Below are 27,083 nucleotides of genomic sequence, written 5' to 3' on the forward strand. Positions count from 1 at the left end.
CACCATCTGGTATGGGGTAGGGGGCACTGCGCAGGATCAAAATAAGTTGCAGAAAGTTGTAAACTCAGTCAGCTCCATCTGATGTCCTGGGCACTAGCCTCCCCAGCATCCAGGACATGTTCAAGGAGCAATACCTCAAAAAGGTGGCATCCATAATTAAGGACCCTCATCACCCCAATGTGCCCTCTTCTCATTGCTACCATCAGGAAGGAGGTACAGGAGCCTGAAGGCACACACCTAACAATTCAGGAACAGCTTCTTCCCCTCTTCCATCAGATTTTTGAATGGACAAAAAACTCATGAACACTACCTCACTACCTTTTTTTCTTCTAGTATATATTGCAATGTACTGCTGCTGCAATGTTAACAAATTTCACGACATATGCCAGTGATATTAAACCTGATTCTGAATATAGAACTACCATTCAAATCAACTAGTATTTTTTCCTTAAAAATTCCTTGTAGTAGTCATTTAAGCTTTCAACTGATGAATTAAGCTTTAATAACCACTATGTGAGATGTTAACTTTGAAATCATTAATCATGACTTTAAGAATCAGATACCACAAACCCCCTACCTCGACTGCACTGGAATGCCGGATGTTCCTCGTCCAGTTCCCGTATTATTGCTTGCACGCTGCGCTGGATGTCAGCTTCAGCATTGGCTGCGATATTGGAGCTTCCACCTGAATGAATTAAAACAGATGTCCCTGTAATATGTTGCATCTCTCAGAGTTTAATTGCCACGTAAATGAATTCATACCAATAGAAAATGGTCAGACTCTTTTCATTAAGGATCTGGAGCATCAGGTAATGTTTAGAAAATAGATTGGAAAAAATAGATAAGATATAGGTAATAGAAATAGGAATAGAAAGTAGATGAAGAGAACGAGAAACAAGAACAACACAATCTGTATTACTATAGCGTCTCTAAGATACTATGTTCCAATTCATTAAGAGTATTGTAAAATAAAGTTAAAAAAAAAATTCACTTCTTCATTAAGACTGAAGGACAAACGTTGTTCTGTCTATCACTCTGCTCCATTACGACCTTCTGTTTGGAGTCCAATGTAGGAGGCCAATCATGACAGTATTCCCCAGTGTTACCATCTTTATTATTTAGAAGTATAGCATGGTAATAGCCCTTCAAATGCAATGAGTGCACTCAACCACAAACTCATTGTATTGTTATTGGATTCATGTATAAAAGCAGAGCACCTCTGAGGATTTGAGAGGTCTTGCTAACCATTTAATCAAAATTCAAGCAGCACACACAAAATGCTGGAGGGACTCAGCAGGCCAGGCAGCATCTATGAAAAAGAATACAGTTGATGTTTCCAGCCGAGACCCTTCAGCAGGTATGTGTTGATTGGATTCCCAGCGTCTGCAGATTTTCTCTTGGTTCTAATCAAAATTCAAGTCACTTACTTGTGCAATGTTCTTGCGATACCCTTGTCTCTCCTGCACAAGCTTTCTCCCACACTGCCCCAGTGCTCATCACCGGATTCTTCACTGTAACAAAGAAGCTAAATTGAAAATCATTTCATAACATAAATACATCATCAGCAGAGAAAAAACAAACAAATCTCCTCCTCTCTCTGAAAGACAAAATCAAGCCGTGCTTTTAAACCTTAGCTTTCAAATCTTCAGAAAAAAACTTTCAAACAACTGGACAGAAGGAATCATCTTGGCTTCTTGTACCTAGCCTGGCTCTGAGAAACAGTTCTCTGGCTCCCCTACTCCACAGTCCTTCAACTGTATTCTCCCTGAAAGAATCAAATTTGCTCTTGGAAGTTACTATTGAATCTGCAACATTGGCTCTCGGCAGAAGAGTGAGGAGAGGATGTGAAGAGAAAATCATACTGTTAGTTTAGCACTCAAAACTAACAGCCCATTACAAAGCCATGGTTAGAGTTGGTGATTAACTACTCAACTGCTCTTTTATAGACACAGGTAGTGTGCAACAAAAAAGTAAGAGTTAACCATTGATGCACCATCAATAACTCTCTCTGAGACGTGAAGGCGAGATATCGGCTTTTATTGACTGGAAGAAAGAACAAGCAGTAGTTGACCACCATACTACATCCTGGAGAATGAGGACCGGGCTCAGGCCTCAATCACCTTTATACCGGGGTCTGTGGGAGGAGCCATGGTCAGTGAGAGGGGCCACAGGAGCAGTCAGCAGGGGGCGTGTCCAGACAGGTATATGTAGTTCACCACAACCATATCATAGGATGATGAGATTTAAAATTCGTTCTGCTGCAGGGGCAAGGATTTTGATGGGCTACCCATAGTAGATGGAAAATGGGTGCACCATAAAGTGCCAGGAAGTCTGCCAATATATGTAATGTGGCCTAAAAAAAATCCATCACTAAATCTTGCACAGGACTTTGTATGGAACTTGTAATCTGTCTTTCCAGCTTGCAAGTAATGGGTAACTTCATTAACACATTGTGAATCCACTGTAACCTGCTACCTTTGCTTCAATGCAGTACAAATGGATCCGATGTTTGAGAACCTGAGTGGGTCCACGGACTACAGGTCAGCATTTTATGGCGGCATGATTCAGCCACTCCTGTCAGGGAGGTGCAGTCTAAATCTGGGAACTTTGTTGTTTGAAAAATATACAAATGATTCAGATGAAAATGTAGGAGTTATGATTGGTAAGCTTAGGTGACACAGAAGTTGTGTCAGATTCAATGTTTGAGAACCAAGTGGTTCCATAGAGCACAGTCATAGCTAGCTAAGAATACAGTAGGACCCAACTCACGTGGAAAGCTGGCTGAACCAGTGCTGGATAGAATTTAATCCAGTTATCGAGCTTTGCAAGATTAAATTCTTGTAAGTCATATAGAGTCAATGCCAGGAATCTTTACAGCATTCTATATCTCCCTGAAAGCGGCAAAGCACATGGACAGGGAAGTGAAAAAGGCATTTTCTACTGTTGCCTTTATAGGCTGATGCATTGAGTATAAGAGCTGGGACATCATACTGCATCTGTACAAAACCCCCGCTTAAGAGCATTTTGTGCAGTTCCTGTTGGCACACAAGACGTAGGATGTGGCCGCAGTAGAGAAACTGCAAACGGATGTTGACTGGAATGCAGGGCCGCGGTTATAACAAATGTCTGGATTTATTCTCACTCGAACACAGGTGTCTTAGAGCAACATTAATAATTTATAAAATTATTTACAGCCTATATAGGACAGATAGACAGAATATTTCTTTTTTGCCCAGACGGGAGAATCTAGAACTACGGGGTACAGTTTGAGGACGAGAGTTGAGAAATTTAAAAGACGTCACAAGGGTAAGTTTCTCATATCGAGGTGAATACCTGGAAAGAACTCCAGCTGTAGGTGGAGGAGTCGATACAATTAGCAATGTTTTGGAAGACTTGCAGGTACTTGGATAGGAAAGGCATAGAGGAATATAGGCCTAATGTGAGCAAATGGCATTGGCGCAGATAGGCGTCATAGTTAGCATGCATGAGATGGATCAAAGGGCCCATTTCAGAGCTGTTCGATTTATGACTCTAGCCCCAGAGCTCCAACACAGCAGTCAAGAAAATGTCAAAAGATCTGCTCAGCCAAGTACTAGAGCTTCCTCCAGAATGGTTATAACTTTGTCATTTAAGCACGATGATGGCCTGCATCATCCCATCTTTCAAGGCAGCATTGAACTTGATTTTATCATGTTTGCTGGAGGGTTTCACACCAAGGCCAAGATGCTCCACCTCTCCCATTTGTGACCCTTTTCTTTATCACATTAGCACAAGTGCAGCTTGCAGAGCAGACTGTGTAGTGATTTCTTTTGAACTTATAGTCCTTTAACATCTTTGGACTATTTTTACTGTGCCCATAGTCTGTTTTTTTTTATCAATTATGCTATTGTTAGCACTGTTGTAACTATGTGGTTTTGTGCAGGTCTTGTAGCTTTAGTTTTTGGTCTTGTTTGTCTGGTGGATTTGGAGCTCCTTTCTGGGGAACGCGCTAAGACGGTAGCGCAATATTAATACACAGCAGCCTCTCCGGACTCTGGATTGGGGATTGCCAAACGATATGTGGATTTGCTAGTGTAGTCTGTTTTGTCATATGCTTTTATGATATCATTCTGGAGGAACGTTGTCTTGTTTTTTAACTGCATTGCATTTGTGGTTTCTAAATGACAATAAACTGAATCTTTATCGGAATCTTTTTTATCTGAGACAGCCACAGAATAAAGGTATCATGGTTGCTTCCAAGGTGCCAGACAATGACTTAGCATTCTATGTGGTGACATCAGATGGATATATTGCTGAATCACACTCAGTTGCTGTAGACATGAACCCAGAGTTGATGTGGGATGCTCACAAGACAAAGTCACCTGTATCATGTGTAAAACCTGTGGCCTACATAAAACCACTTGCTCTCTCTGCTCCCTGCTCTCCATGAGAAGAGAAAGAATCTCATTCTGCTCTCAAGGAACACAAAGTTTCAAGGACTTTCTTCGTGCAGCTGTAGATTTCAGACAGTTGCTCACTTCAAGTATCTGACAGTGCATTAAGTTCATGGCCACAATGATCTTGAAACCCATGAGCAAAGCAAGCCATAAGCAAAAGATGTATACAAGAGTGAGACAGATCAGCTTGTTGAGTGGTGTCGCAACAACAACCTTGCACTCATTGTCAGTAAGTAGGCCTCCGTTAGTCCATGGATTTGCGCCTTGGAAAGTTTCCAGGAAGACCAGCAGTTGCAAGTCTCCCCTCTCCAAGCCACCAATGTTGTCCAAGGGAAGGGCATTATGACCCATACAGCTTGGCACCGGTTTCATCGCAGAGCAATGTGTGGTTAAGTGCCTTGCTCAAGGACACACACACAGCCTCAGCCAAGGCTTGAACTAGCGACCTTCAGGTCACTAGACAAACCCCTTAACCACCTGGCCACGTGCCAACACTTGTCAGTAAGACCGAAGAACTGGTTGTGGTTTTTTGGAAGGGGAAGTCAGGAGAACATACGCAAGTCCTCATTCAGGGGCCAGCGGTGGAAAGGGTGAGTGGCTTCAAGCTCCTAAGCATCAACATCTCAAATAGATGAAATCATGAAGAAGCACATTAGTGGCTATATTTCGTTGGGAGTTTGAGAGGATTTGGTTATGTCACCAAAGACTAACATATCTCTGCAAACATACCATGGAGAGCTTTCTAAATGGTTGCATCACTGCCTGGAGAGACTCCAGTCCATAGACCTGAAAAAAGCTGCAGAGGGTTGTAAACTCAGTCAACTACATCATGGGCACCACCCTGCCCTGAATGACGACATCTTCAAGACATGGCGTCTCAAGAAAGCGGCATCCATTCATTAAATACACTCATCACGCGGGACATGCCCCCTTCTCATTACATCCATCAGTGAGTTGATACAGGATCCTTAAGATGTACATTAAATGCTTTAGAAACAGCTTCTTCCACTCTGCCATCAGATTTCTCAACAGTCCACGAAACCCATACACACTACCTCACTATTTTTCTCTCTATTTGCATTATTTATTTTTCATGTATTGCTCATTGTAACTTACAGTTTTTAAAAAATCTTTTGCACTGTATTGCTGCCGAGAAACAAATTTCAATTTGCTGGGTGTCAGTATCTCTGTAGACCTAACCTGGACACAACATACTGATGCAGCTATAAGGAAGGCAAACAGTGGCTATATTTAGCTACAGGTTTGACTAGATTTGGTTTATCAACTGAAGCGCATGAAAACTTCTACAAATATATGTGGAGAAGATTCTGACTGGCTGCATCACTGTCTGGTATGGGGCAGCTTCTGCATAAGGGTGAAATAAGTTGCAGAAAGTTGTAAAATTAGTCAGCTCCATCATGGGTACCAGCCTCGGCAGAATCTAAAACGGCTTCAATGCCTTGGGAAGGTGGCATCCATCATTAAGGGTCCCCAGAGCCCAGGACGTGCCTTCCTCACACTGTTACTATGTGGAAGGAGGTACAGAAGCCTAAAGGCACATGCTCAGTGATTCAGAAATAACTTCTTCCCCTCTGGCATCCGATTTCAAAATGGACACATGAACGCTACCTTTTTATTTCTGTTTTTTTTTGCACTACTTATTTTAAGTTATCTATTTAGTAGACATACATATACTTAATGTAACTCTGTTTTATTTCTCTACATTTATTTCTCATGTATGTTGTTATACTGCTGCCATAAAGTTATTTTATTACATATGATGGTGATATTAAACCTGATTCAGATTTTCACAACCATGCTTTACTGCAACTGCAAGGGACATGCCCACTATATCTATGTATTTTACCGTGGATTTGAAATTCAAAAGCTGAAACAAAGTTTGTCAGTACTTGATGTAACATATTCTGAGGACGCACACTCAATGTTTTTGAAACAGCTTCTTCCCCTCTGCCGTGAGATTTCTGAATGGTTCATGAAACCATAAACGCTACCTCACTATTCCTCTTTTGTATTACTTATTAGTTTAACTTTTTATTGTAATATATAGTAACTTATGGTTTACAGTGTACTGCAGAAGCAAATCAACAAATTTCATGACATACTGTATGTCAGTAATATTAGACCTGATACTGATTCTGAGTTTGTGTCCATTGAATCTCACAAACAGAAGGGGAAGTTCTGCTAGTTATTTCCATGCCTGATCTTTGAAAGCAATGCTGAAATTAAATCCATGTACCATCCACATCCTTAGTAGGTCAATGTAAAAGACTGTTCGAGTTCTGAGATCACAGGGAACACAATTCTCTGAATTTTTCAACTTACAGATAAAACTAATTCGGACTCCGATAAAAACAGAACCCATCTATTAGCTGAGGACTGTCTGTACATAAAGTTCCGTGATATGTTACAGCTGCACTAATTTTATGAGAACTATGATGACAAAGCAGAGAGTGAAATATCCTGAGTTCTGACAACCACTTACCAAGAAAAGGATCCAGAATATCTTACAAGGTTGCTAAATTATAAGACCATAAGACATGCGAGCCCATTAGGTCTGTTTCCCAATCCGCCATGGCTGATTTAGTTTCCTTCTCAACCCATTCTCCTGCCTTCCCCTTGTATCTTTTGACACCCTTACTAATCAAGAAACTATCAATCTCTGCTTTAAATATATCCTATGATTTGGTCTCCACAGCCATCTATGCCAATGAATTCCACAGATTCACTATCCTCCGGCTAAAGAAATTACACCTCATCTCTATTCTAAAGGGATGTTCTTCTATTCTGAGGCTGTGCTCTCTGGTCCTAGACTCTCCCACTATTGGAAACATCTACTCTACCTAGACCTTTCGATAGTCTGTAGGCTTCATTCTTCTAATCTACCTTGAATCCAGGTCTAGAACCATCAACCGCTCCTCACACATTAATCCTTTCATTCCTGGGATAACCCTCATAAACCTCCTCTGGACTCTCTCCAATACCAGCACCTCTTACTTAGATATTCAGCTCAAGACTGCTCACAATGCCCCTCCCAGTGTGGTCTGACCAATGCCTTATAAAGCCTCAGCATTACCTCCTTGCTTTCATATTCTAGTCCTCTTGAAATGATAATTATAATGCACCTACCTCATAACACTTCCTTGTTGAAAAAATAAACAGAAGTATCATGTATCATTTAGAGCAACATCCCCCTCCAATGATATAACATAAACAACTCTCAGGAACCTTAGCATATTCTGTTCAGTTCAGACTCCATATTGTAACACATAATATGCTCTGCAAATCTCACATAATCTGAGGTCGTTAAGGTCCCTTAACGACCTCAGAAATATTCTAGACTAACCCAAGTTTTTCATACATTAATTACTCCATTTAAAGTGTACCCGTCATCCTACCAAGAATCAACATTTAATTATCAGGGTGAAAATATATTCAATCTGACTCATCGGGTTCTATAAAAGAAATCTAATTTAAAGGGACTAACCGTATCAGTTAAGCACAGCAACAGATTTCATACAGCAAGTAACAGTTTATGTGAGCCAAACTTCACTTGAACAGACCTCTTGACTCCATGTAAAGGTGCTGCTAGTGTTTTCAGTGCAATCAAGTAGCAACATAGAATGGTCCAAATGCTTAGTTTTCCCTGTTATTGTACATTTGTGACTGTGCATCCAGAAGATGTCTATGCTTAGTTTCGTTGTCCTAGTGTGCAACCTACAAAATAAGAACAAACATTTTTATTTTGGCATAGTGCTTGCATATAGTGTACGTCTGAAGTAAGACTAGCTGTTAACCCACACATTTAATTTCAGTAGTCAGAACCGTTTTTATATGAAATATTCCTTGCAACATAATCTTGTTGTTTTGTGTGGGTACATACAAAATGATAGCAAGCATATAACTGCAGAATAAATTGCCAGGTTTTACAGGGAAATACCTCAGCAAGGTCTACAGTATTGTACAACTATACAGTCCTCAGTACACTACACAGGAAGTTGGTGGTGGGGAAGTGAAAACTACACATTTCTGTATGGTTTTTCCCACATGTGTAGGAAGAAATGAGCTCACTATTACGCAATGATGCCATAGAAATCTTGGGCATGGCATAAAAAATTGCCGAACTGGCTTCAAATCTCTGTCACTCTGTTTGGATTGGGATTGAAATAGGCATGACTTTCACATTAAATAACTGGGACATTAGGGATACTTCCTACTCAATCTTTAAATTACCTGATAAGAAATTTGCTCTTCAAATTCTTCAATTTATAATTTCATCTTCATCTCTAACGAGCTTTAAACCCCTAACAAAAGATCTTGGCCTGAAACGTTGGCTTTTTATTCCTCTCTATAGATGCTGCTTGAACTGTAGTAACTGATAGTTTGGTTTTATACGTAGCAAAAAAAGCTAGACTGCATTCTGGATCAGAAAAGCAAGGAGAAAACTGAAATCTGTTAACTTCAGAAATTAAAATGGATCTGAACAACTACTCAACAATCCATAGTTATTTTGTTTAATAATTGTCTTTTATTTTATTACTCTAAATACAATAGGCGAAACATTTACAACCTGACAGAACAATATGAAAGAAAATGGCGAATATTAGAAGATTCTTTAAAGAAAGGAAATGGCCAACTATTAAACTGAAATCTCTTTTATTCTCTCGACTGGATGTAAAGGATCATGTAACTTTGGATAGACTGTCCGAAGTTCTCAACAATATTAATCTTTCAACCGATCTGTTCTTCATCCTGTTTCTTTTTGATGGAGATTGCTTTGCATAAAGTGGATTCCAAGATATTATGACTTTCTCTATTTACAGTAATGACTCACTCTGACAGTAAGAACTAATTTGAAGTTTTAGGAGATGTCAGTCTCTCTTGCATCATCGTTTCCTCTTCATCACTATTTCCTTCCAACTGTAGATGAATTGATCCCATCAGCAATGAATTGACAAGGGTGTCACTTTGTCTTTAGTTCTGCTTTATGTTGAGAAACATTTACACCATCTTGCTTATTATGATAAAATTTGAGCTGTTTTCAACAAGGGATTCAGAGCCATGAAGAAGAGGTTCCTGAACACATGGCAAGCTTCAGGTTTGATTAAACCCCCAGAACCAGATGAGATTTATCCTAAGCTAGAGCAGGAGATGTGGGATTGATGGGGATCTTCTTGACATTTTTAAATCTTCACTGGACACAAATGAATGAACAGATGATAGCAAACATTGTCTCCCTTTTCAAGAAAGGCAGCAGAAAAAAAGCTTGGCAAGGGAAGATTCTGGAAAAAATTATGAGGGAAATAAAAGATCACTTGGAAAGGAAGGAGCTACTCACAGACAGTGAACATGGCTTTATCAAGGACAAATCAAGTCTGATTTCACTTTGATTGAATTCTTTGAAGATGTAACAAAGTGGTCCAAGGGCAGTAGATGTTTTACATGGAATTTAGTTACAGTAGACTAGTTCAAAAGGTTAAGGCCCATGAAAGCAATGGCAAGTTGTCAAGCTGGATCCAAACATGATAGGATCTAGAGGATGATGGGAAAGGATTGTTTTAAATGATTAGATACGAATGACATGATGTGTCCCACGAAGATTGTTTCTCGGACCCTTACTGCTCATAATAAGCAGGAATGATATGAATGTAGATCAGGGGGGTATGATCAGCGATTTACAAGCTTAACAAAGATTGGTGGAGTTGTTGATAGTGTGGATGGTAGAGAAATTGATGTGTTGGTGAAATCGCAGATGAGGTTCATCCAGAAATGTGTGAGATGATGCATTTTAAAAGCACTTATGAAGCTAGGACATACATCATGAATGGAAGGGTCTTGAGGAGCACTGAGGAACAAAAGAGGAACAGAGAACAAAAGAGGCACAAAAAGAGGAACAAGTCCATAGATGTTTAAAGAGGTAACAAAGTTAGGTGGTATGATTGGTAATGCATGTGAGATTTTGGCCTTTACTAGTCAGGGCTCTGAATAAAAAAATAGGGAGGATATGGTCCAATGTTATAAAACCTTGGTAAGATATCATCTGGAGCAATTTTAAGCTTTCTGGTCACCAAGGATTAGGAAGGAAGTGATAGTGCTGGAGGGGATGCAGATGAGATCCATTGGGATGTTGTCTGGGATGGAGCTTCAGTTCAGCTTTGAAGCGAGATTGGTGGATCTAGGTCAGTATCTCTGGCGCAGAGGGGATTAGGTGGGTCAAGCAGGATCTCCTGGTAGCCACCCATTTCAATTCTGCTTCCCATTCCAACATGTCAGTTCTTGGCTTCCTCTACTGCTGCAATGAGGCCACGCTGCAGTTGGAGGAGCAACACCTCATAGTCCATCTGGGTAGCCTCCAACCTGATGTCACAAACATTGATTTCTCTAACTTCCAGTAATTGTTTCCCCCCCCCCGCTTCCCGTTTCCAACTCTCACCTTATCTCCTTACCTTGGGTGCTCCACTTCCTTCCCTTTATTCCTTGGATCTCTGTCAGATTCACCCTTCTCGAGCCCTTCATCTCTTTCACCAATCAACTTCCCAGCTCTTTACTTCACTCCTCCCCCCTCCCAGTTTCACCCGTCACCTACCACCTTCCTCCCCTCCCCCCACCTTCTTACTCTGATTTCTCCCCTTCTTTGCCAGTCCTGATGAAAGGTCTTGGCCCGAAACACCAACTGTTTACTCTTTTCCATAAATGCTGCCTGTCCAGTTGAGTTCCTCCACCATTTACATCAGAGCATAAGTTTGTCTGAATTATGAATAATTCCGAGTAACGATTAACATCCAAAAAGTAAAATGAATTATAAAGAAAAGAATTGAAATAGTCCAGATGGGGGGGTGGAAGCACTGTGTGTGTGGGGATGGGGGGGCTAATTGGGTGACAAAACAGGAAGAGGTTTAGAGATGTTCTTTGAAACAATGTCAGCTGAAAATTCCACACTGGGGTGTTGGTTTTGCTTGTTGGTATTGCATGCTCACAAGTCAGAAAGTTGTTAGTTCATCACCATTGTTACCACTATCTGTGCTGATGCATCTGTGCAGTCCTGAGGCAATACATTATTGCCAGAAGTGCTATCTTTCAAGTCAGATATTAACTGAGGTCTTATATGTAACATTGATGCAAATGCCATTACTTCCACAGAATTTAAACAGAATAAGAAAATTCTCCTGGTTCAGACCTCAATGAACAATAAAAAATTATCTGAAAGTATTCTGATTATTTGGTGTGGACTGGAACACTGCTTGCCTCTAATAATATCCTTACTTAAAAGGGCTACTTTTATAGCTTAAACACTATTCTTCACAAAGATATTCAAGGTATTATTGTGCATTTGCAGACTTCATTTATAACCAAACATGACATCATCTGCTAATACTGGCTTTGAAATATTGTAGCTTTAAGACAGTGCATATATATGAACTTCCTGGGAGATGGATTCACACATAGTTGGAGAAAGATAAAGAAGGTGTACTTTGACGGAGATGGAAAATACTGTACTTGACCGCCTACTTGTTACTGGGCTAAACTCACGCACCATTTTCCTGCCGAGACATCCGAAGCCTTGCTTCCTGTGCCGCTTGCATGCTCAGTCAATCATGTCAGGCAATTTCAATGAATGTAGATAAAGTTTATTCACTAAAGGGCTCAGTCCAGCGAAATGGAGAGTATACGAGGTTAAGAATGGCAAGATTCTACAAGATCTGAAATTCATGGTGAATCTCAAATGAGGGGTGTGGGGGTAATGTGTGAATCAATACCATATTTTCACTTTCCCACATCAAAGAACAGTGACTGTGGAACTCTTATTGCTGCCCATGAAATTTTTGCAGATAGCAGCAGACAATGGCTGCATTAAAGGCCTTCCAAAGTCCCAGTTGGAAAAAGAGACCAATTACTTTGCAATGATTTGGCAGCAATTGCTTTGGAGCAAACAACACTGGGGTGCTCAGTGCCTGCCAACAGAAATGAAAAGAAATATATCTTGTCAATATTAATTACATCTCTTATAATTGGAGAAAAATACTCATTTAAATGTGTTTGTTTTAACCATTTCTTTGTGAACTTCAAACCATCAAATGATATAATTAACTTTAACAATACTTGAAGTAATTACTTTATACTGGGATTATAAACCTGGAAGCAAAAAAAAAATAGTCAATTACAACCACTGCCGCCTTGCAGAGAATCTTATACTGAAGATTTAAAAACTAATCAGAATAATTTGTTCTTCAATCAATATACAATTGTATAGTCATGCAGAACATACATTGTTTTATTTATTTTTATATATTAATCATCTTAATCTATTTCACTATCAGAAATATAGTAGGAAGATATAGTTTGCTCCCAGCATATATGATGGGAATGAACAAAGTATGTCACTTTTTAGCCCGCTACAAGAAAATATCTTAGAAAGACACAAGAAAACCATTTTCTCCTGATCGCTCTAAAAATTAAATGGAACTTATGCAGGAGATGAAAAGTATTTTGAAAGATTGCTGGAAGTAATACAATATAAATTTGATCAGCACATGGAAAGTGCTGGAGGAACTCAGCAGGTCAGGCAACGTCTATGGAAATGAATAAACAGTTGACGTTTTGAGCCGAGAACCTTCTTCAGGACTGGTAAAGAAGGGGAAAGATGTCAGAAGAATTAGATATTATAATAATGTAATATAAATCATCTTATATATAATATAAATTAAGTTATATATATGAATATGAAGTAATTAGATGTTATCTTGCTTACTGTTTTCCATTCTATAAATGACACTCTACACAGGAGCCAAATAATGCAAGAAAAATAGCAAGATAATACATCCAAAATATAAGAAAAAATAGTGAAGACCATCATGAAATAAGAACACAATCAGATATAGATCTTATGGGAAAAAAAGATTTTAATGTTTATGAGTATATGGAGACTAAATATTGCCCATTTTTCTTTTTTGCATCCTGAAAATCTTTCAGTGAAATGAGAATATTATCCTTTCTCTCAAACCTCAGATTAAACTGTAAATCATTTTACAGATCTTACAGACAAGCGTTAGAACTCATAGTGAATAAAACGACACATACAGTATATCTAAATCTTCGCATTGATAATAATGGAACATGTACCAATTAAATTCCATTCTTTGCTTTTTCTACCATGTAAATATGACTACCAATAAATGACACTGTGTAAGCCAACTGCTGAGGTCTTTGCAAGCTCCTTACAGCTGAATCTCTTTGAATCAACTGGAAACACACACAGAATGCTGGAGGATTTTTTGTGTGTTGCTTGGATTTGCAGCATCTGCAGATTTTCTCCTGTTGTAAATAAACTGGATTCGATTGTCAGTACCTTAATGTTCTTGTTCTAAACATTTTAAGAACCTTCAGTTCTACTTGTAATGAACATAGCCACATAAGAAATAGAAACAAGAATAGAACTTTCAGTTCATTGCGTGTGCTCTGCCATGCTGTTATATTATGACTGATCTTTTACCTCAGTACCATTTATCAACAGCCCTGCAATCTGCCTTGCTAGTCAGCATATGGCTGATCAGTTCTAGACCTCATCTCTTCTTCAGCGCCAAATCCCCATAAACCTCGATTCTTTAATCTTTCAAAAATGTCTTTACTTCTTCTAAATACCTCTAAGTAATTTAGTCTCCACAATCCCTTGTGTAAATAATTCCACAAATCCACCTTCTGTGAGAAGTACCTACACACCTGTTTCAAGTGTCTGCCCCTCCCTCCCCAAACTTGACCCTCATTCATATTTCTCTCATCCTACCCCCCACTCTCCCCCAAGATATATGCTTTAGTACAATCACTTCTCATTCTTCTAGTCTGTGATGGATAGACACCTAATTTCTTTACCTGCTCATGATGTAATAGCTCTCTCATCCCAGGAGTTAGCTTAGTGAACCTCTCAGATTGCCTGCAATGCTCATATCTGCTTTCCTAAAACTTGAGACTGAAATTGTGTGCAGTACTCCAGGTGTGGCCTCACCGATGTAGTACAATCATAACAAGAATTTATTTTCTGCATCCCGAATGGCTGGTTCCTTTAATTGGAGACTACGACACATGTTCTAAGCTCAGTTTTCAGTGTTAGAAACATCAACCCTGTCAAGCCCCGTCAGAATTTTGTAGAATTCAGCAAGATCACCATTAGTGAACATGCTGGTCATGTCCTACAGAGTTTTTCATAATTTACACATGCCACAAAGTTCTATCCTTTCAGCCTTTCCTTAAATTCTACAAGCACTTTGTTGCAAAACAAAGGATGGAAACTTCAGCAAGTGCAAATATCATTTCTGTTTTGTCATTGTCATATATTATTATACAATGCTGTTCACTACATCAATCTCTCGAGTATTCACTCAAGGTGAATCTCTTCAAATCTGAAATGTGGATTCAAACTTTCCATCATGTAGACTGTTAGCTTTTGGCTCCATAACAGCAACTGAAGAGATTCATATGGCAGGCTGCTGTTTATCAATTACAGTTTGGCATTCAACGCCATTATCCCTTCAGTACTAATCAATGAGCTTCAAAACCTGGGCCTCCGTACCTCCCTCTGCAATTGGATCCTTGACTTTCCCATCAGGAGACCACAGTCAGTATGGATCGGTAATAACATCTCCTCCTCACTCACAAACAACACAGGTGCATCTCAAGGAGATTAGCTTGGCTTAGGGCTCTACACTCAAGATTGTGTGGCTAGGCACAGCTCAGAAGTCAGCTACAAATTTGCCGATGGCACCACTGTTGAGATAGATTGACTGGTTGAGTGGTGTCACAACAACAACCTTGCACTCATTGTCAGCAAAACCAAGGAAATGACTGCAGACTAAGAGGGGGAGGTTGGGAGAGCATACATCAGTCCTCATTGAGAGGTTAGTAGTGGAAAGGGTGAGCAGCATCAATTTCTTGGGTGTTAACATCTCAGAGGTTCTACCCAGGGCCCAACACACTGAAGAAGGCACACCGGTGACTGTATTTCATTTGGTGTTTGAGGAGATTTGATATGGCTCCTAAGTCTCTAGCATACAAGACTTAACCTGGTCGGTGCTACAGATGTACAACACCTCACACTTGTCTATATTAAATTCCATCTGTCATTTCTCAGCTCATTTCTCCAGCTGGTTCAGATCCCACAGCAAGCTTTAATAGTCTTCCTCTCTGTCCATTACATCCCGAATCTTGGTGCCATCCAGAAACCTGCTGTTTCCTCTAACCACAGTATCAGCTAGATTATTGATCCCTGTGACACTCCACTGCCACAGGCGACCAGTCATCTACTACCATTCTCTGGCTTCTCCCATGAAGCAAATGTCCAGTCTGATTTATACCTTATCTTGAACGCCAAGTGACTGAACCTTCTTGACCAACCTTCCATGCAGGACCTTGTCAAGTGCCTTGCTAAAGTCCAAATAAACAATATCCACTGCCTTGCCTTCATTAATATTCCTGGTAACTTCCTCGAAAAACTTAATAAAATTGGTTAGAAATGATCTACCAAGCACAAAGCCATGTTGACTATCCCTTATCAATCCCTTTCTATCCAAATACCTGTATTTAGATATCTCCAGTCCCATAGAATACCTTCCAATAGCTTTTCAAATGATGATGTCAGGGTCACCAGCATATAATTTCCTGGTTTTTTCTTAGAGCCTTTCATAAACAATGGAACAACATGAGCTATCCACTAATCCTCTGGCACCTCATGCCATGGTTAAGGATGTTTTAAATATCTCTGCAAGGGACCTATGCAATTTCTGCATTAGCCTCTCACCGTGTCAGGTCTTGGGGATTTATCAAGACAGGATAAATCCTGTCAAGACAGCAAAATAATCCTTTCTAATCTGTATAGGATCTGTGACCTCTGCGTCCATCTCCCGAGTAAATACAAATGCAAAAAAAAAAAATCCATTAAAAACCTCTTTTAGCACCATACATAGATCACCACCCTAATGTTCCAGAGGACCAATTTTGGCCCTTGCTATCCTTTTGCTACTAATAAATCAGTAGAAGCCCTCAGGAATCTTTCACCTTAACTGCTGGAGCAACCTCATGCCTTCTTTTAGCTCTCCTGATTTCCTTCTTAAGTGTTTTCTTGCATTTCTTATACTCAAGTAACTCATGTGTTCCTGCCTGCCTATACCTGTTATACACCTCCTTCATTTTCTTAACCAGGGCCTCAATATTTCTCAAAAACCACAATACATCTTTGATTGAAAACAACCTTGTCCCAATCAACACTTGCCAGATCCTTTCTGATACCATCAAAGTTGGTCTCCCTCCAACTTGGAATCTCAACCCAAGGACCAGTGTGTTGGTCCAGATTCCAGCGTCCATTGTGTCTTGTTTCCCACAAACTCCAACTTGCCCAAAAATCACTTGCATATATCCCGCCCAGTATTATCCCTCCCATTAGGAATCCCATCTTAATTAGCTTCAGAATTTTAAAAGCTTCCTCCTCATATTATTTAACAATGAGGACAAAGATCATACTGGGGACTGTTTGGACTGATTGACTAGTTTTAATGTTGTAACTTCTAAATGCCTTTAAGCCTTTGCATCTCTTGGTCGCCTTGCAGCAGCCTTACTCAATAACTTCTCGCAGATCTAGCATCAGCCTCTTACAAACTACTCAGAGTGCAGCTCACTGACCTATTCATTTTGTTTGTTTATGTCTGATTTTCAATTCCTTTAAAAGAAAACATCTGACAAGTAAAGGAAGCTGAAAATGCAGGGGGGAAAAAAACGGATCATTTAAAAACAGGGCAATTACCCTGAAAAATGGTGAACTCCTTACAACCACTACTCTGTATTTGTCAAAGTTTTAACTTTTTGACGGCTTCATGAAACTTCCCCTTGAAAAGGAAACTGAGTTTGTACTGATATAGGATTCACGCCCTCAAGCAAAAGAGTGGATTACTGCCAATGAATTATTTCTGGGGGCATTGAGGCTTTGTATGCACACAAGGAGTCTATTCACAAGTCCCAGTGACAGAATGGCTAATTAATTTCTAAGTTGAGAGATTTGTGTTAGGCTAGTAGTTCAAATAGTGCTGCGAAATAATTTATGTCTGTGGAAAGTCAGAATCAGATTTAATAACACAGGCATACGTCATGAAATTTGTTAACTTTACAGCAGCAGTTCAATGAAATACATGATAAGTAAATAGAGAGAAAAAACTGAATTACAGTAAATATGTATATATTAAATAGTTAAGTTAAAATAAGTAATGCAAATAAAAAAGGGTAGTGAGGTAGTGTTCATGGGTTCAATGTCCATTTAAAAATCAGATGGCAAAGGGGAAGAAACTGTTCCGGAGTGGCTGAGTGTGTGCCTTCAGGCATCTGTACCCCCTTCCCAATAGTAATAATGCATGTCCTTAGTGGTGGGGATCCTTAGTAATGGATGCACAGCTCCTTGAAGATGTTTTGGATACCATGGAGGCTTGTACCCATGATCGAACTGAGAAGTTTTACAAATTTCCGCAACTTACTTTGATCTTGTGCAGTAACCCCCCCCCCCCCCCATACCAGACAGTGAAGCTGCCAGTCAGAAAGCTCTCCACAGTACATTTGTAGAAGTTTTCAAGTGTTTTAGTTGACAAACTAAATGTCCTCAAACCCCTAATGAAATACAGCTGCGGCCTTGCCTTCTTTATAGCTGCATCAATATGTTGCATTCACGTTAGGTCCTCGGAGATACTGACACCCAGGAACTTGAAATTGCTCACTCTCTCCACCTCTGATCCCTCTATGGGATTTGGTTTGTGTTCACAATCAGCTCTTTGGTTTTGCTGATGTTGAGTGCAAGGTTTCTGCTGTGAGCCACGCAACTAACTCCTCTACACCAATCTGAAATTCTACCAGCAATAGTTGTCTCATCAGCAAATTTATAGCTGGCATTTGAGCTGTGCCTAGCCTCACAGACAATGGGTGTAGAGAAAGTAGAGCAGTGGGCTAAGAGCACATTCCTGTTTGACAGACCCTTGCAGACCTTTCGGTTGACAGCAGTCAACACCACTGCCTGGAAAATGTGCTCGATAGTAGTCTACTTGCTCTGTGAATTTCATGCAAGCAAGGAACTCCATTGCACCATCAATAACTCTGAGATGTGGGTTAAGGTAGGCTTTTATTGGCTGGAAGAAAGCACAAGCAGCAAGTGACCATCACACGACATCCTGGAGAATGAGGAAGGGTCTGTAGCTCCAATCGCCTTTATACTGGGGTCTGTGGGAGGAGCCACAGGAGCAGTCAGCGGGGGGGGGGGGGGGGGTGTCCAGACAGGTATATGTAGTTCACCACAGCACCCCATAGTGCATGACAATACACAACTATTTTGAATCAATAGAAATTGGCATATGGTTGGAATCAACAACCTTCCAATTCAAAAACTACAGTTTAATTACTGAAATAAAACGGGCACAATGCAACTGTTAAACTTTCCTTGTCTTATTCTGATGTGACCATCAGCACTCTCCCCATATATCTTGCTGCTTTAGTAAAATTGTCTCTGGTTTGAATGTAAGTGGAAAAGTTTAGGGTGAGTGTAGAAAATTGATTGGAATATGGAGATTAAATCAATTAGTATAAATTGCAGTTTAATTGACAGTGTCAGTTTCTGTATTTATGATTCTCTGACCAATCTGTGCTATCTCCACTCTGTTCCAGCCAGACATTCTACAGTTCCCTCCATCTATTCTCCCCTTGCTCTGCCAGTTGAAACATATCCTGTTTTTAAATAAATCCATTTTTAAAGAGCAGCCATTGATCTGAAACACTAAATCTGTTTTTCTCACCACAGATACCACAAACTATCAAAACTTCTTTGTTTTAATTTCAGATGTAAATGAAACTAGATGAATGGATATAAAACATAAAAATAAGTAACTTCACCCCAACCATCCTAATGATGAAGTACTTCAAACATGTGAAGAGACAGAAGATGTGGTTAACAGAGGATTAAGTAGGAGTGTTTAGAATCATTGATCATGCTGATTGAGTTGGCGAGGGAAATTGTGTTCAGAGGCAGAAAGTCCATTAAAAGAAAAGTAGAATAAGGTTCTTGCCAAAAGAAACTGCTGTTCTGTGTCAGTTGAATTGATACACCTTGCAAAGTGTTACCTGAAAAGGTGAGAGAAGCCAATTGTACCTTCACAGTTTTTTGAAACAATTATATTGGCCTTCATAAATCAAAGTATTGTGTACAAGAGATGGGACGCTCTGCTGAAGTTGTAAGAGATGTTAGTGAAGCCTAATTGGAGTATTATGTGCAGTTTTGGTCACCTACCTACAGGAAAGATGTAAATAAGGTTGAAAGGATATATAGCAAAATTACAAGGATGTTGCCAGGACTGCAGGACCTGAGTTATAAGGAAAGATTGAATAAGTTTGGACTTCATTCCTTGGAATGTAGAAGATCGAGGGGAGATTTGATAGAGGTGTTCAAAATTATGAGTGGTGTAGATAGGGTAAATGCAAGCAGGCTTCTTCCACTGAAGTTTGTCGGGACTCAAACTACAGATCATGGGTTAAAAATGAAAGGTGAAATGTTTAAGGGGAACATGAGGGGAAACTTCTTCACTCAGAGAGTTGTGAGAATGTGAATCCAGCTGCCAACATAAGTGGTGCATGCAAGCTTGATTTCAATGTTTAAGGGAAGTTTGGATAGGTACATGGATGGTAGGGGTATGGAGTACTATGGTTTGGATGCAGGTCGATGGGAGTAGGCAGCTTTAATGGTTCCACATGGACTAGGTGGGCCAAAGAGCATGTTTCTGTGCAGTACTTTTCTATGACTCTATGACGAAGTACAGAACTATATGGAACGAGAACAACTGTATATGGATGAGGCATAAACAGCTGAACAATTCAACCAAGGAGGCAACTGAAGCACTTTTACTCTGAACCTCTGATTATGAAAGAACTTCTTCAATAAGAGCATTTGGAATGTGGAACACATTACCACAGGTGATAGTCGGGGAAATCCTACTGATGGCTTTAAGGGGAAGCTGCATTTGCGTATGAGGGAGAAAGGTAACCTTGGTAGAGTTCAAAGAGGAGTAAAGGAGGAAAGTTGAATAGAGTACAAAGGCTACAAGGAGTTGCTGGGATAGAAGGCCTGTTCTATGCTATATACTCCCTCAGGATTAACATCATATTTAAGCAAGTTTATTATTTTATTTGAAAACAACTTATGTATGTACTACCTGCCACAAATGTTCTAAAGAGCTCATCAACAAGATTGCCCTAACCTTTGGATTTCAAATGGCAACAAGAGTTGTGGTAGATAAGCTGGCTGAATAATGTTGCATCAGCAATGTCACACACAACATTAGCAAAACCAAGGAACTGATGGTGGACATCAAGAGAATATGCACTGGTCCTCAATGAGGGTTCAGCAGTGGAAAGGATGAACAGCTTTAAGTTCTTGGGTGTCAACACAAATGAGGGTTTGTCTTGGGTCCAGCCGATTGATGCTATCATGAAGAGAAGCCAATGACTCTGCTTCATTAGGAGTTTGAGGAGATTTGGCATGTCACCAAAGACATGCAAATTTCTACAGGCGTACAGTGGAGAGCATTCTGACTGGTTGCATCACAGACTGATGTGGAGGCTCCAATGCACAGGATTGAAAGAGGCTGCAGAGGGTGGTAGACCCAGCCAGGTTCATCACAGGCACAACCCTCTCCACCATAGAGAACATGCTCGAAAGGTAGTGCATCCTAAAGTTGGTGTGCATCATTAAGGACCTTCACCATCCAGGATATGCCCTCTTCTCATTACTACCATCAGGGATGAGATAGAGGAGCCAGAAGAGCCACAGTCAACAATTCAGGAAGGAGCCTCTTCCTCTCCATCATCAATTTCTGAATGGTCTGTGACACGATGAACATTATCTCATCATTCCTTTTTAATCGCACCATTTATTTATAGCGGATTCTGGTTAATTAGGACACATCAGGACCTAATTAAGGACCTAATCAAGACACATCTTGGCCTAATTAAGTGGCTGTCCCAATAAGGCGAAGTTTCATGGAAACAGTTGAAAAAGTATAAAAAAGACAAACTACTGTTTAGCTGAGTAACAAATTACATATTCAAATGAAATACAGAACAGGTTAGAATGCCAGCAACACTACTACAGTACTATAAAACTGTATATTACTTCCTAATAATTATTAGTAGAGTTTAGTTTATGCTGCTGTTTTCTTTGATTGACTGTAAATGAAGAAAATCAGTGCAGATAATAGGTAGCCTTCATACAATGCTTTCAACGATTGCATCTTTCAAATCTTCGGTTTTCATTCTAACATTCAAGACGATTGTTGATACCTTCAAATTCTTCATAGTTCCTAGGACTTGTTGAAGTAGTAAAATTGTTTCATTTTCACTCATGGCCATTTATGTCATCTCCAAGTCTGAATGTTTGAAATGGCAGTGATCAAAACAGCTCTGAATTGTCTTACTGCTTATTTCTTGTCAATTATCAGTGACAAAAGTCACTGCTTTTTGAATACAAACATATGCAATTGATGCTATTTAAAACTGTTCACTCCAAGCACAGTGCAGTGTCTAATGGTCACACAAGTAAATGCGACTGATGCTAATTAGAAACTGTTCTGCAACAGTCTCCTGTCTCAAGTAAGCGGAACCATTAAGGACCCTCACAATTTGGGCGATGCCAAATTAACGAAGGAAATCCCAGCTGCTTTCTCAATTAGCTTCATTATTCTCCACAAAACACAGGGCAGCTCAGGTTTCTAAGGCAGAGCAGATGGTTATGCTTTGTGATTAACTCATCGTGGCGCACAAACATGGTAGTTCTTTCTCAGTTCTGCTCATCCGAATTCGAACATCTATCAGCCAAATATCATCCATTTTATCTGCCGAGGGAGTTTATCGCCATTATCCTGGTAATGGTATATTCCACTTCAGGTCAAAGTTAGGCAGGCATTGGAGAAGTTGAGCAAGTTATCAGCAGGCACGAAACTGTGCACAACGATGCGTTCACTATCATTGCAGGAAGTTTCAACTAGGCCAGCTTGAAGCAGTTTCTGAACAACTACTGCTAACATATCGCCTGTCAAACTGGAAGAGCCAAAACACTTGATTACTGTCATTTCCACCATCAAGAACGCTTACTCTGCCATCGCATGGCCACACTTTGGAAAGTCCGATCACAAGGCTGTACAGTACAGTGCAAAAGTCTTAGGCACATATATATAGCTAGGGTGCCAAAGACTCTCGCACAGTACTGTCGTAATTTTACGTCTTGCTGGCACAAAACAAAAAAATCATGATCTGTGTGAGTGATGATACACCTGATTCTGATATGGATCTCTGTTGTGGACTGAGAGTGGGAAGGGGACAGGAAGAAGGGAGTCATTGGAGAAAGTGGAAGGGAGGTGGGGGAAGGGAGTGGGAAGCAGCAGAGAGACATTCTGTAACGATCAATAAAACAATTGTTTGGAATCAAGTAACTTTCCCTAGTGTCTCAGGTCTGGGCGTGTCTGCACCTGCACAACCCCCTCCCCTGCTCCTGGTGCGCTTCTCTGCCACCTACCCCACACCCCTCCTGCAGCATTCCACCCCCGCCATTACCATCATCCTTTACTCCTGCCAGATTTACAAACTCACTATCTGGTCCGTGTTAACAAACATAGAACACAGCAAAAGTATTTTGCACAGTACTGTATTCCTGCCCCCAGCATATGGGCAGAGACTAAAGACCACAGCACCAGCGGTGAGGACCAAGGAGCCACCAGAGCGTTTACAGGTGCTTTGAATCAGTGGACTGGACAATATTCAGGGATTCGTCTTCCAGTTTGAATAAATACGCCATAGTTGTCACTGACTTCATCAAGACCCGTGTAGATGAGTGTGTGCCTTTGAAAACATACTGGACATACCCACACCAAAAGCCATGGATGAACCACGAGATTCATCTGGTTCAAATCCCAGCTTCAAATCAAATTTGGAGATTCAAGTCATAGTCTGCTGTGGGCTAGCTCTGTGGCATTTAAGACCAGTGATCCAGAGCTATGCAAGAAGTCCTGGTACGACCTATGGAAGGCTATTTTAAGGGTGAAAAAACAATTCTGATTGAGGTTAGAGATGGAATTGGATGCATGCCAGCTCTGGCAGGGTTTGCAGGCCATTACTTCCTACAAGGTGAAACCTAACATTATAAATAGCTATGATGCTTCACTCCCAGATGAGCTCAACTTCCATGAAATTTGTTTTGTAGCAGCTGTACATTGTAATGCATAATAAATACTATAAAATACATAAAGAAATACATATACATATAAAAATAAATAACCAGCATAAAAAGAGAGGAAGAAATAGTGAGGTAGCATTTATGGATTCATTGACCATTCAGAAATCTGTTGGCAGAGGGGAAGAAGCTGTGCCTGAAACATTGAGTTATGTCTTCAGGCTCTGCCTTTTTGAGGTATTACTTTTTGAAAGTGGCCTAGATGCTGAGGAAGCTGGTGCCCATGATGGAGCTATTTAGGTTTACAACTTACTGCAACTTAGTCCAACCCTGCAGAGTGTCCCTGCCATACCAGACAGAGATGGAACCAGTTAGAATACTCTCCACAGTACATCAGTAGAAATTTGAGAGTCCTTGATGACATACCAAATTTCCCCTAACTTCTACTGGAATACAACACTGTTGTGCCTTCTTTGGAAATGAAACCTAGGATAAATCTTCAGAGATGTTGACACACAGGAGCTTGAAACTCTTTTCACTTCTGATCCCTCGATGAGAAGTGGTGCGTTCCCTTGACCTCCCCTTTCTGAAGTCCACAATCAACACTTTTGTCATACTGACATTGACAAGGTTGTTACCACTCAACCAGCTGATCTATCTTGCTCCTATATGCCTCTTTGTCATCATCTGAAGTTCTGCCAGCAATAATTGTGCCATCGGCCAATTTATAGATAGTGTTTGAGCTGTGCCTAGATACACAATTGTGGGTGTAGAGAGAGTAGAGCACTGAGCTAAGTACACATCCTTGAGAGACACCAGTGCCAATTGGCAGCAAGGAGGAGATATTATTTCTGATCAACATTGTGTTCTCCCAATGAGGAAATCAAAGATCCAGTTACAAAGGGAGGTACAGCAGCTCAGGTTTTGTTGTTTGATGATGAGAAATGAGGGCATGATTTTGTTGAATGCTGAGTTGTAATCAATGCACATCAGCCTGATGTAGTATCGTCCAGATGATCTGAGACTTAGTGGAGAGCCAATGAGATTGCATCCGCTGTAGACCTCTTATACTGGTAGGCAAATTGCAGTGGGTCCAGGTGCTTACTTAGGTAGGAGGTGATTCTTTCCATGACCAACCTCGCAAAGCACTTCGTTACCGAAGTTGATCCACTGGGTGATAGTCATTGAGGCAGCTCACCCTACTCTTCTTGGGCACTGTTATGATTGTTGCCCTTTTGAAGCAGGTGGGAACGTCCAACTGCAGCACTGAGAGATTGAGGAGGTCCTTGAACAGACTTGCCAGTTGTTTGCCAGGTGGAGCCCTACTAAGTACATCATCAGGGCCTGGCGCCTTGTGAGAGTTCGCCCTCTTGAAAGATGTTCTGACGTTGGCCTGCTATTCACAGATCACAGGGTCACCAGATCCAGAAGGTGTTGTTTTATTTTTTAAGGGTGGTGTGTATATAGAACGAGCAGCTAGAGAAAGTAGCTGAGGCAGGTACAATAGCAATTTCTGAAAAAAGAAAATTAGTATACGGGCCAAGTACAGGCAAATGGGACTAATTTGGATAGGTATTTTGGTTGGCGTGGATCAGTTGGATAGAAGGCCCAGATTGGTGTGGTCTTTCATTGATTCTATTATGGTTATTATTCTATTATGGACTAAGTATGCACGTAAGTAAATTAATTTCAGGGTTGTAGATGATGACATATACGTACTTTGATTAAAAATATCTACTTTGAACTGTTTTCTGGGCTGCATGACTCTATAAACTTCAAATATATGCATGTTTCCTGAGAATTTTTGAATGGTGACGTTCCCTTAATGTAACTAAGGGTTCACTATCAATATCTTTGTAAATGGACAATGAACGCAGTTATTTAGTTTATTTACCACTCACTTCAACATAAACTAACTCCGTGAAATCTTGACTGCACTCTTCCCCTTTTAAACTGCTGGGTTGCTCATGACTACTTGTAGCATGTATACATGTATCTATTTCCTGGTATGAACCACAAAATGTTTTTTTATTCCATGTAATTTGAATCTGGAGTTAAATATTAGTTTTCAATTCCCAATTGTTCAGTTACTGTCAAACAAAATTCACTTCCGGTATTGAGATACAAGGCTCAACAATCTTAATTTGAAACTTTTCCTTTCCCCAAAAATACAAGTACAATTTTAGACTGGTGTTCCCAAACTACCAGTAACCAACAATTCTACTAATCCCTCTACATCCTGCCAACAGCTGTAGATTATGAAAAGAGACATTAGCTCTCAAAGAGGCTGATATTGAACAGGGCAAACAAACCTGTCGAGGAACAAACAAAGAAGTTTGGTTGCCCTAGCTACATCCACTGTTGATTCCAGGTCTCTGAAAGTAATATAAAACTATGAGATTCTGAAGGTGCTGGAAATCCAGAGCAACACGGACAAAAACCCAGAGGAACTCAGCGGGTTAGGCCTGCTGCATTCCTCCAGCATTTTGTGTGTGTTGCTTTGAAAGTAATGCCCATATGCCATATTGCTCTCATGAATAGAAAGGTTACAATATCTTCAAATTGATAAGGTAAGAGTAGAATGTTGCCAACCTCAGCTCACGATGGCCATTTGCGAAAGTGGCAAATCTTGAAATAAGTATGACTTGGGCATTGTGCTGATAGGTGAACATAGTGAGCCACAAAGGCACCTCCATTCATCCTCAAATGGTGACCTTGGTAGTTGCTCTAAAAGTATTTTAGTTTATTGCCTTTTAAAACTGAATAACGGCCCCCTCAGAATATAGGTTTTGCACCTGGCAATGTGTGTAAGTATCCCAGGTTTGGCTCTTTGTACACTTGGAATATATCAGGAGGTTTAATCCATGGTGTGCATGGATCCCAGGGAGTGAATGTTGGGGGTCGCAGGAAGAGGATGTGGTTAATCCCCAAGAGCAGGAGAGAAAAGGATTGTGTCTCGTCCCAAGGCCATGATATCAAGTGTTGGGAAGCAAGGTACGTTTAGTCTCTTGGATAACAAGGATCTAGTGTGGGTTGGAAATCTGTTTTGCCTGAGGGCAAGTTGGGTGCTACTAGTCCCATATTTAAATCTCTGTAAATCATTGGAAGGTTACCGTCCCAGGTCTTTTTTTTTCATTTCAAATTCTGACTCTTACACTGTTCCACAAGCTCACTAATGCCAAACACCCCCAATAATAACAAACAGGTGAAAACAGAATGGTCAGGAATGCAGCTTCACCTCAGTGCATCTTTTCATTAACTATGTGCCTGTCGAACACAGCCTGAACAACTCACTGCATCACAACCACCAAATTCATCAATTACACAAACGTCACAAAGACAGCATTTCTAACAATTGATCTGCAAGTAATCACCTAGCCAATTTTATGAGAAATAAA

At 40.3% G+C, this 27,083-nt stretch overlaps 1 protein-coding gene across 4 annotated transcripts in view; it reads right to left on the reverse strand.

Moving 5' to 3' along the window:
* LOC140714607 (phosphoinositide 3-kinase regulatory subunit 6-like) overlaps positions 1-27,083 on the reverse strand; it is a 104,050-nt gene that overhangs the window by 62,504 nt on the left and 14,463 nt on the right. For 2 of the 4 annotated variants that reach the window (XM_073025946.1, XM_073025947.1), the window contains exons 2-4: positions 8,018-8,171; positions 1,428-1,511; positions 578-685 (exon numbers count right to left, since the gene is read on the reverse strand). In XM_073025946.1, the coding sequence (XP_072882047.1) occupies positions 578-685; positions 1,428-1,511; positions 8,018-8,030 (205 nt within the window). In that variant the 5' untranslated portion in view covers positions 8,031-8,171. Of the gene's footprint in view, positions 1-577; positions 686-1,427; positions 1,512-7,941; positions 8,172-27,083 lie in introns of all 4 variants that reach the window. The other 2 variants (XM_073025949.1, XM_073025948.1) reach the window with 2 other exon arrangements.

Source organism: Hemitrygon akajei, chromosome 22 (genome assembly GCF_048418815.1).
Source record: "Hemitrygon akajei chromosome 22, sHemAka1.3, whole genome shotgun sequence".
In the NCBI taxonomy this organism is placed as follows: domain Eukaryota; kingdom Metazoa; phylum Chordata; class Chondrichthyes; order Myliobatiformes; family Dasyatidae; genus Hemitrygon; species Hemitrygon akajei.